The 26300-nt window shown below is 39.1% G+C and overlaps 1 protein-coding gene across 1 annotated transcript in view; it reads left to right on the top strand.

Annotated features, from left to right (window-relative positions):
- ints2 (integrator complex subunit 2) overlaps positions 1-26010 on the top strand; it is a 65063-nt gene extending 39053 nt beyond the window's left edge. The window contains exons 13-25 of the mRNA XM_061898201.1: positions 168-302; positions 414-590; positions 1198-1309; positions 3319-3423; positions 3521-3685; positions 8045-8246; positions 11527-11652; positions 13866-14067; positions 14135-14413; positions 22125-22232; positions 22353-22458; positions 25414-25590; positions 25666-26010. Of these exons, the coding sequence (XP_061754185.1) occupies positions 168-302; positions 414-590; positions 1198-1309; positions 3319-3423; positions 3521-3685; positions 8045-8246; positions 11527-11652; positions 13866-14067; positions 14135-14413; positions 22125-22232; positions 22353-22458; positions 25414-25590; positions 25666-25841 (2070 nt within the window). The 3' untranslated portion in view covers positions 25842-26010. The remainder of the gene's footprint in view (positions 1-167; positions 303-413; positions 591-1197; positions 1310-3318; positions 3424-3520; positions 3686-8044; positions 8247-11526; positions 11653-13865; positions 14068-14134; positions 14414-22124; positions 22233-22352; positions 22459-25413; positions 25591-25665) is intronic.
- The last annotated feature ends 290 nt before the right edge of the window (positions 26011-26300 follow it).

Here is a 26300-nt window from a genome sequence, read left to right as displayed (position 1 = left end):
TCTTTATGTCTAGCACGTATGGAGGAAATGACAATAAAGACTTTTTAAAGTCAATAAACATCCGTAAAATAAATAATAAGTGATTTCAATAATTTGATTGATAATTTAAAATCCAAATTATTAATTTGTTTTAAAACTCATTCCATTTTGGCGTCCTGCATATGCAGGTGGTTACAGCCCATGCAGTGAGGGTCGCAGTGACCAACAACCTCAGTGCCAATATCACAGGATTCCTCCCCATTCACTGTATCTACCAGCTGCTACGGAGCCGAGCCTTCACCAAGCACAAAGTGTCCATCAAGGTAGAAGTTTTGCATGCATCAATCGTCACTAAAATAACAAAAATGCCATACTACCTAGGGCTGACGTTTAAAGCATTTATTTATGCCCGCTGTGTTTTGTACACCTTCCAGGACTGGATCTACCGTCAGCTTTGTGAGACAAACCCCCCAATCCACACCCAGCTAATTCCCCTTGTTGACGTCTACATCAACTCAATCCTTACCCCAGCATCCAAGGCAAACCCTGAAGCTACGAACCAACCAATCACAGAGCAAGAAATCCTCCGCGTCTTCCAGGCCTCTTCTGGTGTAAGTTTCACTTTGGGTTTCACAAGGGCCACTAATATTTTTATTAGGGGTGTCTAGATCCAATATCAAAAAAAATTATGGGATTAAACGTAGGTTTTTGCATGTAAAATGTCCGATATAATGTCCGATACAGCGCATTTACAGCCAGTTAACTTTCTTGTATTTTAGGCAAGTCAATGATTAATAATAATAATAGATTTTATTCTTTAAGCACTTATAATTGAACTAATACAGTACAAACCAATATTTAAAACAATAAAAGTTTAGCTATTAAAACATAAAATACTGTGACTAAAAATTTATCAGTGAGGCTTATGAAACACAAACTATGCAAAATAGTGTTGTTGTTTTTTAACCGTGTGTCTATTTGTTTTAGTTATTAAAACAGTTAAAACACCCTGGCAAGATTTCAGTGTGTGTTTAAGTATTTGTTGAGCACATCCAACAAAACCACAATAACGATAACCATGATCATTTTGGTCACAATAACCGAGATGTAACAGTCATTAATTAATTTTGTATCATTAAATTTCGGAATATTACAAAATAAAGCCAAACATCAATAATCATTACATTCATGATAAAGCTCAGCTCTTTTCTTTCTCAGCAAGGAGACAGTCGAGGAGGACGACAACGCTACTCCATCACCACCCAACTTCTCATCCTCTACTACATCTTGTCGTACGAGGAGAATCTCCTGGCTAGCACCAAACAACTGGGTTTGTACACTCAATGTTGTCAGTCTTCATTTTGTGGCTCACAAGCACTTGATCCTCTAAGCTGAAAGAGATTCTCTCTTTCTGTTGATATGCAACCACTTATCTTTTCCACTCTGAGCTCAATGTTGGCGGTTTTATAGAAAATAAACACTGGGCTGACAAACAGCGCGGTGTGCAAATGCTAACTAAGTTTTTCTAGGCAGTTCATTTTTTCTTTTCCTTGACATGCTCTTTTGCCCTTCATTAAGTCAGATTTATTATTATGACTGTTAATGGCCATCTCGTGAATTGGTCTGTTTACCTTAGTACCTAATACTGGAATAATTGCAAGAAGTTATCTCAACAAAAAGTCACTTGCATACTAAATATCAAAATACTTTATATTGTCTCTCCTACCGGTTATCCCATATGACGATACTGCCCAGCACTGCATTTCCAAGATCATTCATCCATTTCCTACCGCTTGTCCCTTTCGGGTGCTGAAGCCTATCCCAGCTGCACTCAGGCGTAAGGCAGGGTACACCCTAGACACGTCGCCACCTCATCGCAGTGCCAACACAGATAGACAGACAACATTCACACTCACATTCACACACTAGGGCCAATTTAGTGTTGCCAGTCAACCTATCGCTTGCTGCATGTCTTTGGAGGTGGGTTGAAGTCGGAGGGCCCGGAGGGGAAAACCTGCAAACTCCACACAGAAATACCCTGAGCCCGGAGATTGAACCCAGGACCTGCTTATTGTGAGGCACATGCACTAACCCCCATTTCCCAAACCGATACCCATGAATAAGGATATATTGATGGTTATGTAAGGGGACATGTGGTGTAATACAATAATAGTATTGGTGAATGCCGATAATGATGCGATACACTGTCAACAGGAATCAAACATACTCGTATTATTTTGTAGTGTGAAATGTTTTTCTTTGGAGGTGTCCCCATACAACGTTTTCACTTCCAATACAAAACCGATATTGGAGTCTTGAGTATTGGCTGATATTAATCTAACATGATATCGGCAGGATTATACATACTTTTCTTATTTTGTAGTGTGGAATATTAAAAAATGTTTGATCAAGTGAAATTACTCAAACAGAGGAACAGCAGTAGCAATGAAAAACTCTAACCTACTTAACTTAAATGTCTGGAATGGACTTGTGCAATCTTTAAATTGAAGTGGAGGGATGCAGTAAGAGAATGATGGGAACACGATTGTTACTGGACACTTTCTAAATCGCTTCTTCATTGGAGATTGTGTATGTGTAAGGAATATGCAAATATAACTATTTGACCCTTTTTTAAATTGAGAAATATGAAGTATTTGTATATATAATAATAATTATTATTATTATATAATGCTGTATAATAGACTGTATTTATATTATTCACATGTAAAAAAAATACCTAAGTGTTTTTCTATTGTGAGCGAACTGTGGTGCTGAATTTTCCCCAGGGATCAATAAAGTACTTTCTATTCTATTCTATTTGACTTCAACATTGTCAAATGAAGGGCACTTATTACATATGTATAGCTTCTGTTAAGCTGTTGTGTAGCCTATAGCCTAACATATTTACATTTTGTTAATTACTTGACTAAAATACAAGAAAATATCAACTGTGTGTGTTTAATGGAGGACATTTAGTTGTTAACTGGTTGTCCAGCTTTGCAATAGTAAACACGCTGTAGGCCATTTTAAATACCGGGTGGTATAGCTCAGTTGATAGAGTGCCCGTGCCAGCAACTTTAGGGTTGCAGGTTCGATCTTTGCTTCCACCATCTTAGTCACTGCCGTTGTGTCCTTGGGCAAGACACTTTACCCACCTGCATCAAGGTAACTAAGTGCCAACCATAGACACCATATAATTCACTTCACATCACTACATGTAAGCCCATATCACCCACTATTTTTTGCTGACATCAGACAGATTAAAAATCGGAAAACCCTTAGTTTGACTTGTCTGTCCTTTCTTAACTTCTGTTGCTACTTTTTTCCTTTTTTTGCCAGCTCTAATGCAGAAAAAGCCGAAATCATATTCTGCAGCACTGATGGACCAGATTCCCATAAAGTACTTAGTTACCCAAGCCCAGGGGCTGCAACAGGAGCTTGGGGGTGAGAATATAAAAATGACGCAGCATGACAAAAAATAATAACTTATAATTCTTACTTATAATAAATTGGTGAAAACAAAATGTGTTTGTGTTGTCAGGCCTGCACTCTGCGCTGCTGAGACTGCTGGCCATCAACTATCCTCACCTGTGTCTTGTGGAAGACTGGGTGTGTGAAGAGGAGGTGACGGGTACCCTGCCCCTGCTGAGGAAGATGATGCTCCCCAGCAACACCTGCAGATACAGTCAGAGCCAGCTCCACCAGGGTGCGCACCATGTTTGTGATATCATCAAGTGATCATAGGTTAAAAGACTAGCATACATTCCTGCATTATTTGTCTATTAATAGTTCACATCAAACAACTTGTTTAGAACTTGTCGTTTTAGTTTAGATTTAATACTAAATGTATATTTATTGAAACTGGATCCAGGAACACCTGGCTATATAATTATAATATTATTGGAAGTTCACATTTATCATTTTTTACTCTTCACTTGAAGAGCTGTCAAACATCTAAGATTAATATAGAAACTGTTTGGAGAGAGTTTTTTCAGTCTAAACAGCATACTGTCAATTGATCTTTTAGAACGGTGTTTCCCACAGGACTGCAATCTATTTATTGTGTTGTTGGGGCTGGGTGCAAGACGACTTTTCCGTAATTAGTAGGAGGGGGGTGGATCGATTCAAATATCAATCATCACGATACCAATGTGAGTATGGGTATCGGCTCAATACTAGCGTGATGAAGTCGACATTTTTGTTGTAGTTTCTCTACTGTAGGTGCAGCAGATCACTCAGATTTCTTCACAGAGTTTGTGTGAGCGCAACATCTCTCTCAGTTCTTATGCGCAGCGCTCCTCTCCATCTCTGAGTCCACTCACCCAGGCCCACTAGGCCCGTCCCCTCCTATCCCTCTCCCCCGCTGCTTTACAGTCAGGGCAGAGACAGTAATGAGTTGGTGAGGAGTGCTGTGTGGTGCTGTTTTACAGTGTCACGATACAGAGAAACTGCGAGCTGTGAATTATGCAGTAAAGCTATATGATCATGTGGTAACACTACAAACGCTGTACACCCAAACGTAAATGCTGAGCTGCAAAGCAAAGGGAGGGAGCTCCTCAAACCCAAACCAGACCCCCTGGCACAGAGACAGACGTCACTGACAGAGGCCTCTTAAAAGCCTCAACAATATCCAGGTAGCAAATTCTAGAAGTGGAAGTTATTCCCAGCCTTAATTATTGTGGTTTTTCAAAGTGTAATTTGTGGTCAGAGATGTAATTTAGCAAAGGGATTAAATTAATATCATATATTCAGTCAGTTGAAATTAATCTTAATGGTTTTACTGGAACTCAAAAACATGCACTTTTATGATTTCCAGCCTCCTTCAAATCTGAATCTGATTTTCTTATTTGGCTTAATATTGTTGTCCTGTGTTTTATTATTATCATAATCAGTTAGTCAAAGGCAAAAGTAGAGAATCATTTATTGGTTAGGCATTTTCAAGTAAAAAGTATTGGTATCGGCAATGCTGCCCCTCTAATTACTTGGTATTGGACTGATACCAACATTTGCAGTATCGCTCACTGCTAATAATTAGCTATGATACATCTGGGCAAAAAACATGAAAAGTCAAACAAAAATGTTTACAAATACAAAATAACTTTAATCTGTTACTAATTTTTTCACAAGTCTGTGAGTAGAAATGGGTATTGTTCACATTTTTACGAATACTAGTACCAAATTGATACTTTTGAATCGGCGCCAATGCTTAAAGGGTACAAGTCGGCACTTGAAAAATGCAAAACCTAAACATTTTTGTTTTCAATGCCTTGCTGACCTAATTATTTTTTACATAATTTTGTGACATTCAAGTTGAGTACAATTGTAATTTAAATATTTCAACAATATAAATAAAATGCTAATGCACTAATACATTCAAAATAAATCAAATCCTCAACAAATTTTCAAACTTATCGCAGCTAAACCAGCAACAATACAACACAGAGAATGTGCAAAAAAAAACCAGACTTGCTTGTTTTATGTCGATGCTCATAACTCCGATGTTCGTAAATGCATATCACTTGTTGTGAAGGTTGATTGGTGCATAATGAGTAAGGGTTATTGTTTTTCCTGTAGCCTTGTTGTTATCTAAGGGCCGCTGTTGGCTTGTTAAGGTTGACAGTAAAGTTTAAAAAGAGTGTCAGACTGTGTGCCTACCTACAAGCACTTGTTGCAGGTTGCCAGTCTGCATTGATTTAGCATTGAAATGAGGCTGGCTTGTTTACTACTGTTAACATCAGCACAGGTAGTATTATGTAACCAAGTTTTGTGTCAGTGCTTTTTAATGGAGGGCCCTCAGCAGCACCTGCTGCTTGTTGGGAAAAGCACTGACTTGATCGCAAATGCACTGTTGATATTGTTTTAGAAATGTACAAACCATAAAGACTAATAACCTTCATTTTAGTCTTTAAAAGTATTCACTACGACCAGAAAATGTCAGTAGATGTTTTTTTGAAAGAGACAGAGGGGTCTGAATACTTATTTAGTGCAGCCACAAAGTCACCAAAAGTGATCCCAAATCTGTATTCTTTGGCAGACCATGGGCCTCATGTACAAAGAGTTGCATGGCTTTCCTACTAAAAGTCCCGAAAACGGTTTATGTCAATAAAAATTCTGATGTACAGTTGTGATCAAAATTATTCAACCTCCACACAATTTTGGTGTTTTAGCAAGTTGGACATTTATTCCGTATTTTGTTTATAGTCATATCAAATAAAGATGTGTCAAATAGACAAATGCAACTTAAATTGTTACACTTTATTTTACAAAATACCAAAAAAGGACATTTTTCTTAATATCTCATTGACAAAATTATTCAACCCCCTAGTTACATGCATCTTTAGTACTTAGTAGAACACCCTTTGGCAGTAATTACATCCTTCAAACGTAATACATAACCGGACACAAGCTTCTTGCAACGATCTACAGTTATTTTAGCCCATTCCTCTTGGGCAAAGGCCTCCAGTTCATTCATATTCTTGGGCTTGCGTGCTGCAACTGCTTTCTTCAAGTGCCACCACAGGCTTGCTATAGGATTTAGGTCTGGCGACTGTGAAGGCCACTCCAGAGTCTTCCAGCCCTTCTTCTGCAACCACTCTGATGCTGATTTGGAGGTATGCTTGGGATCGTTGTCCTGTTGGAAGGTCCAACGTCTCCCAAGCCTCAGCTTCGTCATTGACTTCATGACATTTGCAGTTAATATATCCTGGTAGGAAATAGAATTCATAATGCCTTGAACGCGCTGGAGATTCCCGGTACCTGAGGCAGAGAAACAGCCCCAGAGCATGATTGACGCTCCACCATGCTTAACAGTAGGCAAGGTGTTCTTTACTTTGTAAGCTTCATTTTTTCTCTTCCAGACTTAACGTTGATTCATAGGCCCAAAGAGTTCCACTTTTGTCTCGTCACTCCATAGAACAGTTTCCCAAAACCTTTGGGGTTTGTCCAGATAATTTTTGGCATACTGGAGTCTATTTTACTTTTGCCTGGTAGTCAGAAGTGGGGTGCGCCTGGGAGTTCTGGCATGGAGGCCTTCATCTCGTAGTGTGCGCCTTCTTGTCTGTGACGAAACCTGCGTTCCCCCCTCTGCAATGTCCTGTTGTAGTTCTTCAACTGTTACCCGGGGGTTTTTCACCACTGTACACACACAGCATCCTCTTTCTACCACGCCCAGGTAGTGTTTCCACCGTGCCTTCAGCTTTAAACTTGCGAATTATGCTCCCAACTCTGTCTCTTAGAATGTGTAATGTCTTTGCTATTTTCTTATATCCATATCCTTTCTTATGAAGAGAAATTACCTCCTCTCTTGACTTCTTTGACCACTTCCTGGACTTCACCATGTTGCAAATACACCATTGACCTTCTACAAGAAGCTGAGCGTCACAGTCTTTTTCAATCAGTTTAATTGTTGCTCGTTATGGTTCTAATCACATCTACAGGTGTTTTCAACACCTGATTGAAAAGACCCTATTCAAATTCTGTTCTTAAGAGTTATGATTTTCAAGGGGTTGAATAATTTTGTCAATTAGATATTAAGAAAAATTTCCTTTTTTGGTATTTTGTAAAATACAGTGTTACAATTTAAGTTGCATTTGTCTATTTGACACATCTGTATTTGATATGACTATAAACAAAATACGGAATAAATGTCCAACTTGCTAAAACACCAAAATTGTGTGGGGGTTGAATAATCTTGATCACAACTGTATGAACGTGTTCCCATGCACAAGTATGAAAGTGTTTGCGTGCACAAATCCAAACACTTTCATTTGTTACATCGCAATTTACTTGAAATTGACCGCAAACGTACGTGTGGCTCGGCAATGCCAGACCTTATAAATACGCAAATCATATTAAAAGTGGCCATGTGACTGAGAATGGCACGCGCTGCCCAATGAGCACTCACTAGAAAGTTCTTATTTTTCCTGCTTTAAAAAACAGCACATCAGGAACCAATTAGTTTGTCTGTTTTTGCATGCAATGTGTGTCACATATCATGCATTGATTTATTAATGTTTCACAGTTTCAGACTTGAATTGATTAATCTGTTTGCGTTTGTCATGACCAGCCTTCCAGAAGTTACCATCCAGCAGTCCCAGGCTGATGCGAATCCTAGAGCAGTTGACACTTCTCACACCCGGAGACCTGATCCCTTATTCAGAGGCCCTCACTGCCAGCATGGCTCTGCTGCTAGAACCTGCTGTACCACGTCGCATCCTGCAGACCCTCAACAAGCTTTGGATGGGCCTCAACACTGTGATGCCCCGCAGGTACGTGATTGGACACAGTTACAGTATATGTTGGAGAGAGTACACTGAAGCATAATTATAATGGCAAGTTGTCCGAGTGAATTAACAAGCATATACGACCAAATTAATGCAATGTAGAATAAAAAGGAAAGTAATTTTATTTTAACAGAAACTATACAGTTTAACATTCTTCCTAAACAATGCAGCACAGAGTCTACAGCTAATACAAATTTCCAACTATTTAAAGGGGAACTGCACTTTACTTGGAATCGTACACAATACTTATGAAAGATAAAAATACATACGTTTGGGTTTTTTTTTTTTCAGTCTAATGTGTAAAAATCGACTCGTTTTATGTGGCTATTGGGAGCAATCAATTCTACTTAGGGGCGGCATCGCGTGGTGGGTAGAGCGGCCGTGCCAGAAACTTAAGGGTTGCAGGTTCGCTCCCCGCCTATTGACATCCAAATCGCTGCCGTTGTGTCCTTGGGCAGGACACTTCACTCTTGCCTGCGGTGCCGCTCACACTGGTGAATGAATGATGAATGAATGATGAATGAATGATAGGTGGTGGTCGGAGGGGCCATAGGCGCAAACTAGCAGCCACGCTTCCGTCAGTCTACCCCAGGGCAGCTGTGGCTACAGATGTAGCTTACCACCACCAAGTGTGAATGAATAATGATTCAATGAATCATTCCAAGTAAATGATTCATTCACTGTGACTGACTGTGAGCGCTTTGAGTATCTAATAATAGAAAAGTGCGAAATAAATCTATTCCATTATTATTATTATTATTACTTCTAAATCACTTTAAAAATACATTCAAAAACACCAACAATACCTCATTTATGTTACATAACCTGTATAATAACCAAGCTGTAGCGACATTGTTATTGTAAGAGTTAACACGGAGAAACTCTTTTTTTCCAGAAGAGTAACATACAGGCATGCTTTGGTATTGGCCAAAAAAAAGCTAGCTAGGGCAAGAGATAAGATAGCTTCTACATCAGCACCTGAATCACATTTGAATTTGTAATGCAAATCACACAGGACACCAATTTGTACTGACTGAAAGACATGAACAATCATATTACAGTATCTGTAAAGTATTAGCCCACATTTCATGTTTTCTTTGTACAAAGCTCGCTCGACAGCGTATGCAGTTGTAATAACACGCATGAGGTTCTGCATGTGTCATGAGCAATATTAAAGTGACTCACTCGATGGACAGTCGTGCGCGTGGTCCAGCTGGCCGGGGACGTTTTTTCCAGTTTATTTTGGATAAAAAAATGATGAATAAATGGGTTGTACTTGTATAGCGCTTTTCTACCTTCAAGGTACTCAAAGCGCTTTGACACTACTTCCACATTTACCCATTCACACACAAATTCACAAACTGATGGAGGGAGCTGCCATGCAAGGCGCTAACCAGCACCAATCAGGAGCAAGGGTGAAGTGTCTTGCTCAGGACACAACGGACATGACGAGGTTGGTACTAGGTGGGGATTGATCATTTAGGATTAGAAGGACATCCGATCATCTGAGGTTTGGTTTTGACAGTTTGATGGCTAGTAGCATGGAACAGTTTTCACCGCCAGGCTCCGCCTACTATGAGTTGGTATGATCACCTGGCACTTCAGGGTGTCATTTTCATCATACACACCAAATATAATCAATGTCTGGAGCTGAGTTATTCAGGTTATGTGTTGTTTGGTAGATCTCAAAGGCTCCGCCCACATCCTAAGGCAAAGGCTGAGTTGGTTTGCAATTTATCATCACCCATCTGTTTACTCCATGTCTTTTTCGTGTGGGCTCATTTGGTCAGTCACATAGACCAGTCCGTCAAAGTACGACCCCTAGTTTTACACCAAAATGGCCGACTTCCTGTTTGTTTTGGAACATGGGTTCTTGAGCCTTTTTTGTGCGGGCTGCCATGATACACATGTCCATTTAATTTTATGAAGATCCTTGTTGCAGGTGCCAGTGGCTGATTTTTTATTACTGAAATTACGGCTCTTACAATCCTGACCTGCAAGAAAAAAATTTATGAACGGACATTTAATTGTAGTTAAAATAAGAAGTTACACAAATGTGTAAAAATACAAAATTTATGAAGGATTTAAATTATTGCATTTTACTATAGTTTAGTAACAAGCTTCACAATCATTCTATATTTCAGTGTTCAAGGTCGCCTAAAGTCACCTAAAATGATTTTCATTACATATATTGGCCCTTGTGCAGGAAACTTTACTTAATAGAAAACAATATTTAAAAGTGAATTATAATGGAATTGTGCATTTATACATTGTATTTAATGAAGATGTTAAGTGAACAGATTTGGTGGAATGGATTATCAGCCACTTTTTCTTCAGCCACATTAGTGCCAGTGATGTTAAGGAAAGCTTGATTTTTTAAAAAAAATCAATGAGTCATTAATAAGATAATAGTTCGTAGGACTGTCTTTTCATTTGATTCAAATAACTATGGTTCAACTATCAACCTCTTAGTCTAATCATTGGTTATGGATTCAGTCACCTTAAACTTTCTCAGAGCGGTCGACGTGACGTGTCTAAAAACAGCCCTCCCTGTTTAGGCCTCTCAAATCTCCTATACTGTGTAAAATCAGCTTATCATATGCTTATTTATTTCTTTGAAAAAACTGTGAATGTTGAAGTCTTTAATCCTGCATCCTATGTGTAATATGTCTTGAATCAGTGGCCTCACTGTTGGACATGCTGAAAAGACCCTTTTGTAATCTGCATACAAGCTTCTGTTGACAGATCAGCAAGTGTCTATGGTTGGCTCTTAGTTACCTTGATGAGACTATTGTTTCAGTGAGGAGGGAGGAGGTTATCTTCACCTTTTGGGTCAGGGACCTTTCTCTTAAGTCTGTGTTAAGCTGCTGTGAGACACGCTAAGTGGAGTAAAGGACGATTTGTGGAACAACAACTGTTGCACCTTTGACCTTGAGCTGCAGTGAGTTAAAAGCATCTCTGTCAGCATAGTTCCAAAAATCTGAAAATATACACTATTGATCCGCAAAAGCTCTTTGACAAAAAAAAATCTCGAGGCATGAAAAGAGACTTGGTAAAATAATCTTCTCATAGCAGGAATTGTTGAAGGAGGAAGACATTAGTGGATAGCTCCGCATTACATTATTTTATGGATAGTGTCATGAAATTCCTACTGAATACTTGCATCAATGTAGCCATATTACTTCTTTCTTTTTCCAAGAGTGTTTTATATTTTATTGTTTATGTTACTCCAACAGTAGTGTGACATTGTGATATTGTGTTGCAGGCTTTGGGTGATGACCGTCAACGCACTTCAACCTTCAGCAACGTTACTTGGCCAACAGACATTCTCTCAGAACAACTTGATGGTGGATCCTCTCATTGTGCTGCGCTGTGACCAAAGGGTCTACAGGTAGTGTTTCCCACACATTGCCTAACATTTTTGGATGGCAGTGCCATGTCAAAGTTTCTGTTTAAGGTGTTGACCGATTATCGACCGGCACCAATATTGAGAATTTTGACACATGTATCGACACCAGACTTTTTAAATGTATTTTGTCTTTATTTTTAATATTGATAATGATTAGTAATATTTATATCTATTATCACCTTTTCTACTAATTTTAAATGTAGCAATCATCGAATAAGCGTCTGCCTTTTTGTAATCCGAGGGGCCCATTTAAGACTGGTTGGGTCAGATGCTGGCCTCAAATTTAACTTTTTAAGGTCAAGGCAATTGTTACCTTAAAGGAGAGCTCAGCTCATATGTTAGGGCACCAAGGCAAGTTGAAAGGGCATCAAGTCAAACATTATTTTCTTTCGAGGCAGGGGCTCCAAAGCATGCATGCATACACATATCTACATTTATATATACAGTCATGATCAAAAGTTTACATACACTTGTAAAAAACATAATGTCATGGCTGTCTTGAGTTTCCAATCATTTCTACAACTTTTATTTTTTGTGATAGAGTGATTGGAGCACCTACGTGTTGGTCACAAAAAACATTCATGAAGTTTGGTTCTTTTATGAATTTATTATTGGTCTACTGGAAATGTGACCAAATCTGCTGGGTCAAAAGTATACATACAGCATTGTTAATATTTGGTTACATGTCCCTTGGGAAGTTTCACTACAATAAGGTGCTTTTGGTAGCCATCTACAGGCTTCTGGCAAGCTTGTGGTTGAGTTTTTGACCACTCCTCTTGACAAAATTGGTGCAGTTCAGCTAAATTTTTAGGTTTTCTGACAAGTACTTGTTTCTTCAGCATTGTCCACACGTTTAAGTCAGGACTTTTGGAAGGCCTTTCTAAAACCTTAATGCTGGCCTGATTTAGCCATTCCTTTACCACATTTGAGGTGTGGTTGGGGTCATTGTCCTGTTGGAACACCCAACTGCGCCAAAGAACCAAACTTCAGGCTGATCATTTTAGGTTGTCCTGAAGATTCAGAGGTAATTCTCCTTTTTCATTGTTCCATTTAAAGCACCAGTTCCATTGGCAGCAAAACAGGCCCAGAGCCTAATACTACCACCACCATCCTTGACGGTGGGAATAGTGTTCCTGGGATTAAAGGCCTCACCTTTTCTCCTCCAAACATATTGCTGGGTATTCTGGCCAAACAGCTAATTTTTTGTTTCATCTGACATCACATGGACAAAGATAAGACCTTCTGGAGGAAAGTTCTGTGGTCAGATGGAACAAAAATTTAGCTGTTTTGACCACGACTGTATATATATTCATACACATTCATTCAAGACATCAGAGCATGTCAAGAGACTTTCTCAAACCAATCACACACTTTTCCGGGTTCAAAATAAAAGCGTTATGCTATTGCTGGGTTGTGTATGACGTCATATCCGTTTCTCTTCTTCTTGGCTTAATTTACACGATGGTCAAGCAGTTTGAGCCGAGCATTAAAAGGAGTGAGAGTGAGTATAAAGCTTGAGCAAAAATTCTTTATATCCAGCGCAGAGAAGAAAAAACGGCTATAGCAAAGGCACATCAAAAGATAGCAGTATGTCTCAAATATATACCACTTTTTAAAATATACCGGTATTATCTATAATACCGGTTACCACCCAGCCCTAATGTAACTTATGATATTTCTACCTAATTAATGCCTTTGATGGATCTGAGAGCATGCTCAACGGCTTTGCTTTTTGCACCATAATCTTGTGCTGCTTAATTGGTGTTACCAACTGATTTAACAGTCACATTTTTGGCAAATTTTATTTAACGTTGTTTTATTTACTTTGTAAAACTTCATGGAGCAACCTATTTATTAAAATGTGTATTTAACTTCATAAGAGATGTTTTTTGTTTTTGTTAGATTGTATTTACTCATTTGTTAAATTAACATGCTTCATTAATATTTTAAGAAAGTTAAGGGTAGAATTTTGTAATAGTATTATTAAAAATTTTACCCCAATATGTCACTTTTACTGTAAAATAATATCTGCTCCAAATTATCTGTTATCGGCCCCTTAATAACTAATAATCTGTATCGGCCCTGAAAAAATATATTGGTCGATTTCTAGTCAAAATTATGTCATCATATAATTCCGATAATTGGCCATGACAAATGAAGTTCTGATGGGTGTTTCTTTTCCCCTACTTCGTTAGGTGTCCCCCTTTAATGGACATTGTTCTTCACATGCTGAATGGTTACTTGCTGGCTTCTAAAGCACACCTGCACAGCCACTTGAAGGAGACAGCAGACTTTGACCGACAAAGCCAGACGGTCTCGAACCTGGGTGTACCTGGACAGCCAGATACACCGGAGGTCACCCGGGAGGAGCTGAAGAACGCTCTTTTAGCAGCACAGGTCTGATACTGATATATTGTCTTCAGTAAGCATACAATCATGACTAATAATTCCTGTCTTCTTGTAGGATAGTGCAGCAGTACAGATCCTTCTGGAGGTGTGCTTGCCGACCTCAGAGGAGCAGCAGCTGGGATCAAACTCAGAAAGTCTTCTGAGGAGCATCAGAGGCACTCAGCCAGCAAAAATGCCACACAGCCTGAAGTTTAGAGCCAAGGAGTCTTTAAAGGATGCTGACTCTGAGGGAGGATTGCTCAGTGATTTGAGGGAAGTTCAATGTCTCATCTGTTGTCTCCTACATCAGATGTTCATTGCTGACCCCAATATTGCCAAACTGGTCCATTTTCAGGTGAGAACAAAACATTGAACCAAATAGTTATGAATGCAGTAGCGATGTGGTTTGGATCTTTAGATTGTTTCTACAAACCCCGTTTCCATATGAGTTAGGAAATTGTGTTAGATGTAAATATAAACGGAATACAATGATTTGCAAATCATTTTCAACCCATATTCAGTTGAATGCACTTCAAAGACAAGATATTTGATGTTCAATTCATAAACTTTATTTCTTTTTGCAAATAATAATTAACTTATAATTTCATGGCTGCAACATGTGCCAACGTAGTTGGGAAAGGCCATGTTCACCACTGTGTTACATCACCTTTTCTTTTAACAACACTCAATAAACGTTTGGGACCTGAGAAAACTAATTGTTGAAGCTTTGAAAGTGGAAATCTTTCCCATTCTTGTTTTATTTAGAGCTTCAGTCGTTCAACAGTCCGGGGTCCCGCTTTAGTATTTTACGCTTCATAATGCGCCACACATTTTCAATGGGAGACAGGTCTGGACTGCAGGCGGGCCAGGAAAGTACCCGCACTCTTTTACTACGAAACCACGCTGTTGTAACACGTGGCTTGGCATTGTCTTGCTGAAATAAGCAGGGGCGTCCATGATAACAATGCTTGGATGACAACATATGTTGCTCCAAAACCTGTATGGACCATTCAGCATTAATGGTGCCTTCACAGATGTGTAAGTTACCCATGCCTTGGGCTCTAATGCACCCCCATACTATCACAGATGCTGGCTTTTGAACTTTGCGCCGATAACAATCCGGATGGTTATTTTCCTCTTTGTTCCGGAGGACACCACGTCCACAGTTTCCAAATATAATATGAAATGTGGACTCGTCAGACCACAGAACACCTTTCCACTTTGCATCAGTCCATCTTAGATGAGCTCGGGCCCAGCGAAGCCAGCGGCGTTCCTTGGTGTTGTTGATGAATGGGTTTTGCTTTGCATTGTAGAGTTCTAACTTGCACTTACAGAAGTAGCGACCAACTGTAGTTACTGACAAAGGTTTTATGAAGTGTTCTGGAGCCTGCGTGGTGATATCCTTTACACACTGATGTCTGTTTTTGATGCAGTACCGCCTGAGGGATCAACGGTCCGTAATATCATCGCTTACGTGCAGTGATTTTTCCAGATTCTCTGAACCTTTTGATGATTTTACGGACCGTAGATGGTAAAATCCCTAAATTCCTTGCAATAGCTTGTTGAGAAATGTTGTTCTAAAACTGTTTGATAATTTGCTTAGAAATTGGTGACTCTCGCCCCATCCTTGATTGTGAATTACTTAGCATTTCATGGAAGCTGCTTTTATACCTAATCATGGCACCCACCTGTTCCCTATTAGCCTGCACACTTGTGGGATGTTTCAAATAAGTGTTTGATGAGAATTTCTCAACTTTAGAATTTGATGCCAGCGACATGTGACAAAGAAGATGGGAAAGGTGGCAATAAATACTGATAAAGTTAATGATTATTTCCAAAAAAAAAAATGTTTATCAGTTTGAACATCAAATATGTTGTCTTTGTTGCATATTCAACTGAATATGGGTTGAAAATGATTTGCAAATAATTGTATTCCGTTTATATTTATATCTAACACAATTTCCCAACTCATATGGAAACAGGGTTTGTACTAAGAAGTTTACTTCAGCTCAGTGAAATAGTGTCAAAAGTTGCTGATAGCACCAAACTTACTACAGAACATTTAGTATTGTTGGACTTAATTATATGTATCATCTGTATCAGTCATGATACGATACAGTACTACGATATTGTAATATGACGATATTTTGCTTTATCTGCATAGTTTATAAATACATTTTACATGAAAAACATGTAACCAATCGCTCCATCGCAATGGAAACGGAAGATCCTATTAACCCAGGAACGAATTACTCGGTAAATATCTACTTTGATTACGACAACATAATGGAAAATAAGACAAATACTTTACTGTAATACGTTACCATTAGTGGTTTTACAGAACATATAAAGTTTTAAAGTGTCTATATTTTTATAATTACTAATTAAATTGAATTAAAATTGCTTGTTCAGCCGTGGATTTAGTAAGGCATTCATGCTTGATATCTCAGCGAATAGATCCTCACTCACTTATGGATTAAACAGTACTTTGGTGATTTATGCTAGTCTACTAAGCCAAACTTTAAAAATGTGCTTGTTATCTTTGACAAAGATGTGTCTTTAGTGATTACTGTAAGCAGTTGACAAAAAGAACTGCTCCTTTCAACGAAGGAGAATCTCTTAACTTTGTAAAATGGTGTCATGGAATGATTTGGAGCTTATCATTCATGCTTTTTTGTGTTTGCATTTAGACTATTTTAATAGTTTGTTTTCATGTCTGAACAAGAAGGAACTGCAGTTAATGCAAAATTCTGCAGCGAGAATTCTTCCATCCATCCATCCATCCATCCATTTTCTACCGCTTGTCCCTTTTGGGGTCGCGGGGGGTGCTGGAGCCTATCTCAGCTGCATTCGGGCAGAAGGCGGGGTACTTTTTGGACAAGTCGCCACCTCATCGCAGGGCCAACACAGATAGACTGACAACATTCACACTCTCATTCACACACTACGGCCAATTTAGTGTTGCCAGTCAACCTATCCTCAGGTGCATGTCTTTGGTGGTTGAAGGAAGCCGGAGTACCCGGAGGGAACCCATGCAGTCACGGGGAGAACATGCAAACTACACACAGAAAGATCCCGAGCCCGGGATTGAACTCAGGACTACTTAGGACCTTTGTATTGTGAGGCACATGCACTAAGCCCTGTTCCACCATACTGCCCTCAGCAATAATTCTGACCCGTGCTATTGGGAAGACCCACATATCTCCTATTCAAAAAGAACTTCATTGGCTGCCAGTGTCTTATAGGATCAAGTTTAGAATTCTGGTTCTAGTCTTCAGAGCCTTGCATGGTCTGGCTCTTTCTTATATGAGTTATCTGATCCAGCTTTACACCCCTGTTCGGGCTCTGTGGTCTGTGGATCAGAATCTGCTGAAGGTTTTCTCCTACTCATTTATTTGTTCAGGCTTTTAATTAGCTGTTCTATACCCGCTAGGATTTTTGTGTTGTCTTGGCCTTTTATATTGTATGTACTGGTAATTTCTGATATATGAACTGTGTTGTCATGCACTTTGTGAATTTATGTCTGTGAAAGATGTTACATAAATACATGTTATTTACTTAATTACTCACCGCTGGCCTGTACAGACGTACATGGATACATGTAGGGAGTGCGTACACATACTTAAAGGGGAACAACACTTTTTTGGGGGAATTTTGTCTATTATTCACAATCCTTATGTAAAACAAGAAGAAAGATTATTTTCTTTTTGTAAGGATTCTAACTAGTAAATACAAACCCCGTTTTCATATGAGTTGGGAAATTGTGTTAGATGTAAATATAAACGGAATACAATGATTTGCAAATACTTTTCAACCCATATTCAATTGAATGCTCTACAAAGACAAGATGTTTGAGGTTCAAACTCATAAACTTTATTTTTTTTTTGCAAATAATAGTTAACTTAGAATTTCATGGCTGCAACACGTGCCAAAGTAGTTGGGAAAGGGCATGTTCACCACTGTGTTACATCACCTTTTCTTTTAACAACATTCAATAAATGTTTGGGAAACTGAGGAAACTAATTATTGAAGCTTTGAAAGTGGAATTCTTTCCCATGCTTCTTTTATGTAGAGCTTTAGTCGTTCAACAGTCCGGGGTCTCTGCTGTCCTATTTTACCCTTTACAATGCGCCACACATTTTTGATTGGAGACAGGTCTGGACTGCAGGCGGGCCAGGAAAGTACCCGCACTCTCTTTTGACGAAGCCACGCTGTTGTAACACATGCTGAATGTGGCTTGGCATTGTCTTGCTGAAATAAGCAGGGGCGTCCATTAAAAAGACGGCGTTTAGATGGCAGCATATGTTGTTCCAAAACCTGTATGTATCTTTCAGCACTAATGGTGCCCTCACAGATGTGTAAGTCACCCATGCCTTGGGCACTAATGCACCCCCATACCATCACAGATGCTGGCTTTTGAACTTTGTGTCGATTACAGTCTGGATGGTTCACTTCCCCAAAAACAATTTGAAATGTGGACTCGTCAGACCACAGAACCCTTTTCTACTTTGCATCAGTTCATCTTTGATGATCTCGGGCCCAGAGAAGCCGGCAGCATTTCTGGATGTTGTTGATAAATGGCTTTTGCTTTGCATAGCAGAGCTTTAACTTGCACATACAGATGTAGCGACGAACTGTATTTAGTGACAGTGGTTTTCTGAAGTGTTCCTGAGCCCATGTGGTGATATCCTTTAGAGATTGATGTCGGTTTTTGATACAGTGCCGTCTGAGGGATCAAAGGTCATGGTCAATCAATGTCGGTTTCTGGCCATGCCGCTTACGTGGAGTGATTTCTCCAGATTCTCTGAACCTTTTGATGATAATATCGACTGTAGATGTCGAAATCCCTAAATTTCTTGCAATTGCACTTTGAGAAACGTTCTTAAACTGTTTGACTATATGCTCACGCAGTTGTGGACAAAGGGGTGTACCTCGCCCCATCCTTTCTTGTGAAAGACTGAGCATTTTTTGGGACGCTGCTTTTATACCCAATCATGGCACCCACCTGTTCCCAATTAGCCTGCACACCTGTGGGATGTTCCAAATAAGTGTTTGATGAGCATTCCTCAACTTTATCAGTATTTATTGCCACCTTTCCCAACTTCTTTGTCACGTGTTGCTGGCATAACATTTTAAAGTTAATGATTATTTGCACAAAAAAAAATGTTTAGCAGTTTGTACATCAAATATGTTGTCTTTGTAGCATATTCAACTGAATATGGGTTGAAAACTATTTGCAAATAATTGTATTCAGTTTATATTTACATCTAACACAATTTCCCAACTCATATGGAAACGGGGTTGTACATCAGAAGTGTGCTTGCAGTGGACCTATCGGAGTCACTCTATTCTGCCAACAAAGCCCTTAAAAACATTCCAAACACCTCCATCAAGGTTTTTTTTATATGCACACTGTAAGTAAAACAACATGTAAAAAACAGAACACTTATACTTTTTTCTTCGTCGACATCACTGATTACTGCTAATTGTAGACTTTCTGAGAGCCAACAAACATAGTAATACATCACTTACTTTACAATGTCTGCTGTCATTAGAATGCTGACTGATAGGATAGTGTTATATCCCTGTTTAGATTAAAATGACTAATAATCCTCGCAAAGGGGCTTCACGGTGGCAGAGGGGTTAGTGCGTCTGCCTCACAATACGAAGGTCCTGCAGTCCTGGGTTCAAATCCAGGCTCGGGATCTTTCTGTGTGGAGTTTGTATGTTCTCCCTGTGAATGCGTGGGTTCCCTCCGGGTACTCCGGCTTCCTCCCACTTCCAAAGACATGCACCTGGGGATAGGTTGGATAGGTGGAGACTTGTCCAGGGTGTACCCCGCCTTCCGCTTGACTGTAGCTGAGATAGGCGCCAGCGCCCCCCGCGACCCCAAAAGGGAATAAGCGGTAGAAAATGGATGGATCCTCGCAAAGAAAAAGGGGTAAAATCAAGCACGGGTCTAAATTGGCTGTCACATTGTACCAATTTGTCGGATTATTTCCTTATCTTTCTACTATCAAGGTGAGAGGCATGATTTATGATCTACAATAAACTTTCACGAACATCGAGGTCAGGAAGCAGCTCACCAGCAAATAATGTCAATATAGGCACACAAACTAGTGATCACGGTACCGCTATAAATACATACTTGCCAACCCTGCCGATTTTTTCGGGAGACTCCCGGATTTCAGTGCCCCTCCCGAAAATCTCCCGTGGCAACCATTCTACCAAATTTTTCCCGATTTCCACCCTGACAGCAATATTGGGGGAGTGCCCTAAAAGGACTGCCTTTAGCGTCCTCTACAACCTGTCGTCACGCCCGCTTTTCCTCCATACAAACAGCGTGTCAGCTCAGTCACATAATATATGCGGCTTGTATAGACACACAAAAGTGAATGCAAGGCATACTTGATTAAAAGCCATACAGGTCACACTGAGGCTGGCCGTATAAACAACTTTAACACTGTTTCAAATATGCGCCACACTGTGTACCCTCACCAAGCAAGAATGACAATCACATTTCGGTAGAACATCCGCACCGTAACACAACATAAACACAACAGAACAATACCCAGAACCCCTTGCAGCACTAAATCTTCCTGGATGCTACAATATACACCCCCACTACCACCAAACAATCCACCCCCCAACCCTCTCCCCCATCTCTCGAATTTGGAGGTCTCAAGGTTGGCAAGTATGTTAATAGTTGGTCGGTGATAGTGTTTATAATAACAATATCACGAATACTTGGTTAAAATTTAAGTTGGAAAATGTAAATGGAGTAATGTTGGCGTTTTTTTTGTGGTTATTTATTAGGTTTTATTGGCTCCATTGTAAGCAGACTTTTATTTACGAGTTAGAATGTATTAAAAAATGCGTCCCGTCTTTCAAAATGATTGTGAACTATAGGTTAAATTTAAGTGCAGTTTCCCTTTGAAAACAGTCCAAGCGAAGCAACTAACAATTTGCAATCATGTAGTTGTTATGATAGAATATACAGTCAGTGATGGCTAACGTTAGTGATCAACAAACAAAGCTAATGCATCTAATGTACGGGCATAGTTATGTCATTATGTGCTGAAAGATGTAAGAAGGCGGAATATAATTTTCACAACACTTTGGAAAGTTAGCGCCCTCTAGGCAGCCTCGTAAACTGTGTAAACAATTAACTTAGCCCCAAAATATGTCAAATTTGCAAAAAAGAAAAACTAATAAAGTAAAGCTAAAATATTTTAAGTGCAATGTGGTGGTGGATGACTGAATAGTGCAGTATACACAATCTGAACTGCCACAATAGTGTTACCTTGCTACTTAATAATATTCTGCATTGTGGCTTTCAAGGTAGCATTGAGTACATTGATGTTAAAGTACAATTGCGTACATTGATGTAAAAGTATAGCATTGAGTACATTCATTTTAAAGTTGCATCAAGTACGTTGATTTTCAAGCAGCATTAAGTTTATTGATTTTAAATGTGCATTGGGAACACTAGTAACTGTTGAAGTTTCATGTTAAAATTAAGTAGGATTTAGATTCAGTATGTTTTCATATACTCAAGTCTGATTTATCAAGCAATTTGACTCAAATTAAGCTTTCTTAAACACTTAGAAACACCTTAATCTGATCATGTTAGGTTTTTGAAAAATTGTATGAAAAGATGTACACAGTGTATGGCCAACATTCACATTAGTTATAGAGCATGGAAACAGGGACTCAGCAGTAGGTGTGAAAATAGAAAAAACCTAATTATTTGAGATATCGGAGTCATTTAGTGCATGGAAACATAATGACTGTGTGAAGTGTTGTAAGCTCATTGAAAATGTTTCTAATTGTGTAGGGCCTTTAAAGACTTTGAATGCATAAAGAATAATGAATAAATGTTCCTACACCTAATCAAGGCAATGTTTTATTAAAGGCCACATTGCTTTGAATGTGTTAAATAAGTATGATTGTTTATTGTGCTTTTACATTTTTCAACATTAGCCAAATAAATTGTATTGTAATTGTCATATAAACTTATATAATATATTTGGTTTTAAGTCCACCTCATTCTTGTTGTGTTACAGGGTTACCCTCAAGCTCTGCTGCCTCTCACAGTTGCAGGAATTCCTTCCATGCACATTTGTCTAGACTTCATCCCCGAACTGCTGGCTCAACCTCAACTGGAGAAGCAGGTTAAATATTTAATAATTTTTTCTTCGGCTTTCATTATGTCTTCAATTGCATATTTTCAATTTAATGAAAAAGTAAGTAAAATGTATTGTCAGCTAAATGTTGTGTCCCTGTTTGAACAGATTTTTGCCATCCAGTTGTTGTCCTACTTGTGTACTCAGTATGCGTTACCAAAATCTCTCAGTGTGGCTCGACTGGCCATCAGTGTGATGGGGACTCTTCTCACAGGTCAGCAGAGCTTTTTTTCCTCTTTCATTTTAATTTGAGAACTTAAAGGGGTCCTATATTGCAAAACTAGCTTTTCTTACCTGATAGGATGTTTTGAAACAAACCATGGAGGTTGTTGAGATATTTATGAAATAATTTTGCCTTTCTTCATGTTCCTCCAAACGAGCCGTTAGGAAATTGCTCTGTCCAGTGATGTTTTCTGCCCTGTGACGTTAGCGTATATCTCGATAAATGGTAGAAATTACCCAAAGATCTTTGCGCGAGTCCGCCATTGAAGTCAGTAAGTTCTTTATTTTTCTCTATCCTGTGGCTGTGGGGCAGACTGTCTCGTGCGTGCATGAATCCTCTGCCTTTTCTAATACAAAGTAGCGTAAGTTAGAAATTATATCTGTCAGTGGACTTGATATGGAAGAGCCAAAAAAAAACATCATTGCTGCCGGGGAAAAAACGCTGTCAAAGTGGAGGCATGTAAAAAAAGACCCCCCCCACAAAACGGAGCATTGAGAAAAGAGACAGTCAGAAAGCAGCTTGAAAACGGTCTTTAAAACATTATCCATGCAAAATTTGACCTAAGAACCATCATTACATGTTATGTAGACCACAAGGTTCACTGGGCGGGGTACCTCGGTTGTCATCAACTTCAGGGTCGTGTCCTTGAGCAAGACACTTTGCCCATCTGCTCCCAGTGCAACCCACACTGGTTTAAATGCAGTGTTCGTAATAACGACGTTATATACTAACGCTGTTACTTTTACTAGTAACGAGTAATCTAATTAATTACTTTTAGGTCTCTAACAATGTCGTTAGCAATAGCTTAATGTAATGTTGCACACTTTTGTTGTTGTTTTATGTCAACAATAAGACTGTCATAGGTGCAGCAAGTTCAACGCAGGTAATATATTTTTACTAGAGAAAGCAACAAGCAGCGCCGCACTAAAATAAACTTGATATCAAATAAGAAGAGGCACCATCACTGTGTGACACAGCAGACAACAACTTGTGCACATGTAGACTATGTGTGTATTCGCCGCTGGCTGGCTCTCAGCTGTGGTCACTGAGAGCGTTTAACTCTTGAATGCGCCATCGTGAGTAGCAACCGGGCCACTTTACACCTATACTCATGACGTGGACCACATATCCTAGTTTATCCAGAACATCGTAATTTTCCGATTGGACATGTACTTGCACCACAAAGCTCATACAAAATTTGACACGTTTACACACAACAAAACTCCCCTGCAAAAAATCTAAGATGAGTGAAACCTTCATTGGAATTCCTTTTAAAGTATAAATTATACATGTGAGAGTCTGCCAAATATATTTTAAATTGATAGATACGCACAACGATTTTTTTTAGACTCGCTGACTTCCTCTTCCTGGTTGCTGTGATGTGACTCGCGTCACAAGTCGATTCGGGCCAATCATGTTTATGCAGATTTTGCGTCCCTTCCTACATTTAATTTTATGAATTTGATCAAATAAGAATACACCTTAACTGTGAAACATATTTTTCTGTTTCTTTGTTTAACAATATTTCCAACAATACCAGCCTTTTTAAAAACAGGGTAAATATGAAGAAAGTTACAAATTAATAATAATAATAATAATGGATTAGATTTATATCGCGCTTTTCTATTGTTATATACTCAAAGCGCTCACAGAGAAGTGGGAACCCATCATTCATTCACACCTGGTGGTGGTAAGCTACATCAGTAGCCACAGCTGCCCTGGGGTAGACTGACGGAAGCGTGGCTACCAGTTTGCGCCTACGGCCCCTCCGACCACCACCAATCATTCATTCATCATTCATTCACCGGTGTGAGCGGCACCGGGGGCAAAGGGTGAAGTGTCCTGCCCAAGGACACAACGGCAGCGACTTTGATGTCCATAGGTGGGAAGCGAACCTGCAACCCTCAGGTTGCTGGCATGGCCGCTCTACCCACTACGCCATACCGCCCCTAAAATTGTTTATAACAAAAAGGTCAACCCTAAAATTTTGAGCATCATTGACTTTGTATTGAAGAGGTTGACCTATAAACTAGTGCATTTTCACAGGGGTAAAAGAATCATACATTTTTTTAAACTTATCACATGAAAATTATGCTTCTATTACTAAAACCATCTTTACATCACATGTCTAATTATACTGTTTCATTTAAATTAATTTTTTATTTGTATTTTACACACATACCTACATAATGGGAATGATGAACAACCAATTAATGATTTAAGTGACAGACTTGCCATCCAAAGAATGCACCGTTGATCAAAACATATGAAAGCCATCAAAGAACATTTAATTTCTTTATTAAGCAGAGGAAACACAATCCAGTGAAAAGATTCTAAAGAGCTACTTTCAGAGCTGACAAACTCAGCTTTGCTAAAACCCTCGATGATGTCACTGCCTTTTGAAATCACATGCACACTTTGTTGTCATATGAAACGTCTCTCAACTACATATACCGGATATTTAAAAGTATTTTTTTTTTAATTTAAAATAACGCATTAATTACTTTCCCTAGTAATTCATTACATTTATTCAAGAGTAATTCCATTTGTTAATCAATTAACTATAATTAATTACCTGCCTTCCGCCGGATTGTAGCTGAGATAGGCGCCAGCGCCCCCCACGACCCCGAAAGGGAATAAGTGGTAGATAATAGATGGATGATAATTACTTTTTAAAGGTAATTTTCAGAACATTGTTTAACTGTATCTTAAAAATGTAGATAATGTGTGTCACCATGTAAATTTCTTTGAGTATCTAGACAAAAAAGTGCTATAAAAATATATATATTCACTCTACTTCACAAGGAAATGTTAAAAATATAGAAAAACACATTGTAATATGACCCCTTTAATGTTCAAATAGGTCAAATGTATTATTGCCGTTTTACTCCCACCTTCTGGCCATTGGCTGTGAGGGCAACATGAAGTTGTGTTTGTGTTCTGTAGTGTTGACTCGTGCCAAGCGCTTCGCCTTCTTCATGCCCACACTGCCGTGCCTGGTAGCTTTCTGCCAGGCCTTCCCTCCACTCTATGAAGACGTGACAGCGCTGCTCGTACAAGTTGGGCAAGTCTGTGCCTCCGACGTGGCCACTAAGGCCAGGGACATCGACCCTCTCATTGCTCGTAAGCACATAAAAAAAAGCATTTATATTTACTACCACAGTCATTTAGTTACCGTTTGTTGTTTCTTCATGTCAGGCTTACAGTATCTGAAGGAGAAACCACATGACTGCTCTGCAGACGTCTGCACTAAACTTGCTTTACCGCAGAAGTCAGCAGTGGAATTAGGCGGAGCTGATCCAGATGTGCAGATCTGCTACTGTCTGGAAGCTACTTTTATGGACATAATCATATCCACCCTGCATGGACTATAAGCAGATGGACATAAAGTACAATTTACACTCCTTGGTGGACTCTGGAAAGCACATACATTTTTTAATGGTACATAATGTGTTCTCATACACTGAATATCTACTATACAGTAGAGGGGTCTCCCGATCCAATATCAGCAATAAAACCAGTATGTGTTCATATTTGCCTGCATGTCAAATGTGCCATATGTCCGATATAAGCAGTTTTGCAGCTTGTTGACTTGTGCAAAGGTGGACAGGCAGTTAACATCTACATTTCCTCCAATAAGCACACAAGGTTGGTATTTTCTTCTATTTTAGTCAAGTCATTTACAAAAGGTAAACATGGTAGGTTACAGGCTCACAAGCGCAAAATAGCGCACAAGTTAGACATATAATAAGTGTCCTTAATTACAGACTAAAAAAGCATATCTGTCGATAGGATAGGATTGACTTTTTATTCCACATCCAGCCATCTTCTTC

This window comes from Nerophis ophidion, linkage group LG04, assembly GCF_033978795.1.
Source record: "Nerophis ophidion isolate RoL-2023_Sa linkage group LG04, RoL_Noph_v1.0, whole genome shotgun sequence".
Taxonomy (NCBI): Eukaryota; Metazoa; Chordata; class Actinopteri; order Syngnathiformes; family Syngnathidae; genus Nerophis; species Nerophis ophidion.
This window is presented reverse-complemented; position numbering and strand designations above follow the sequence as displayed.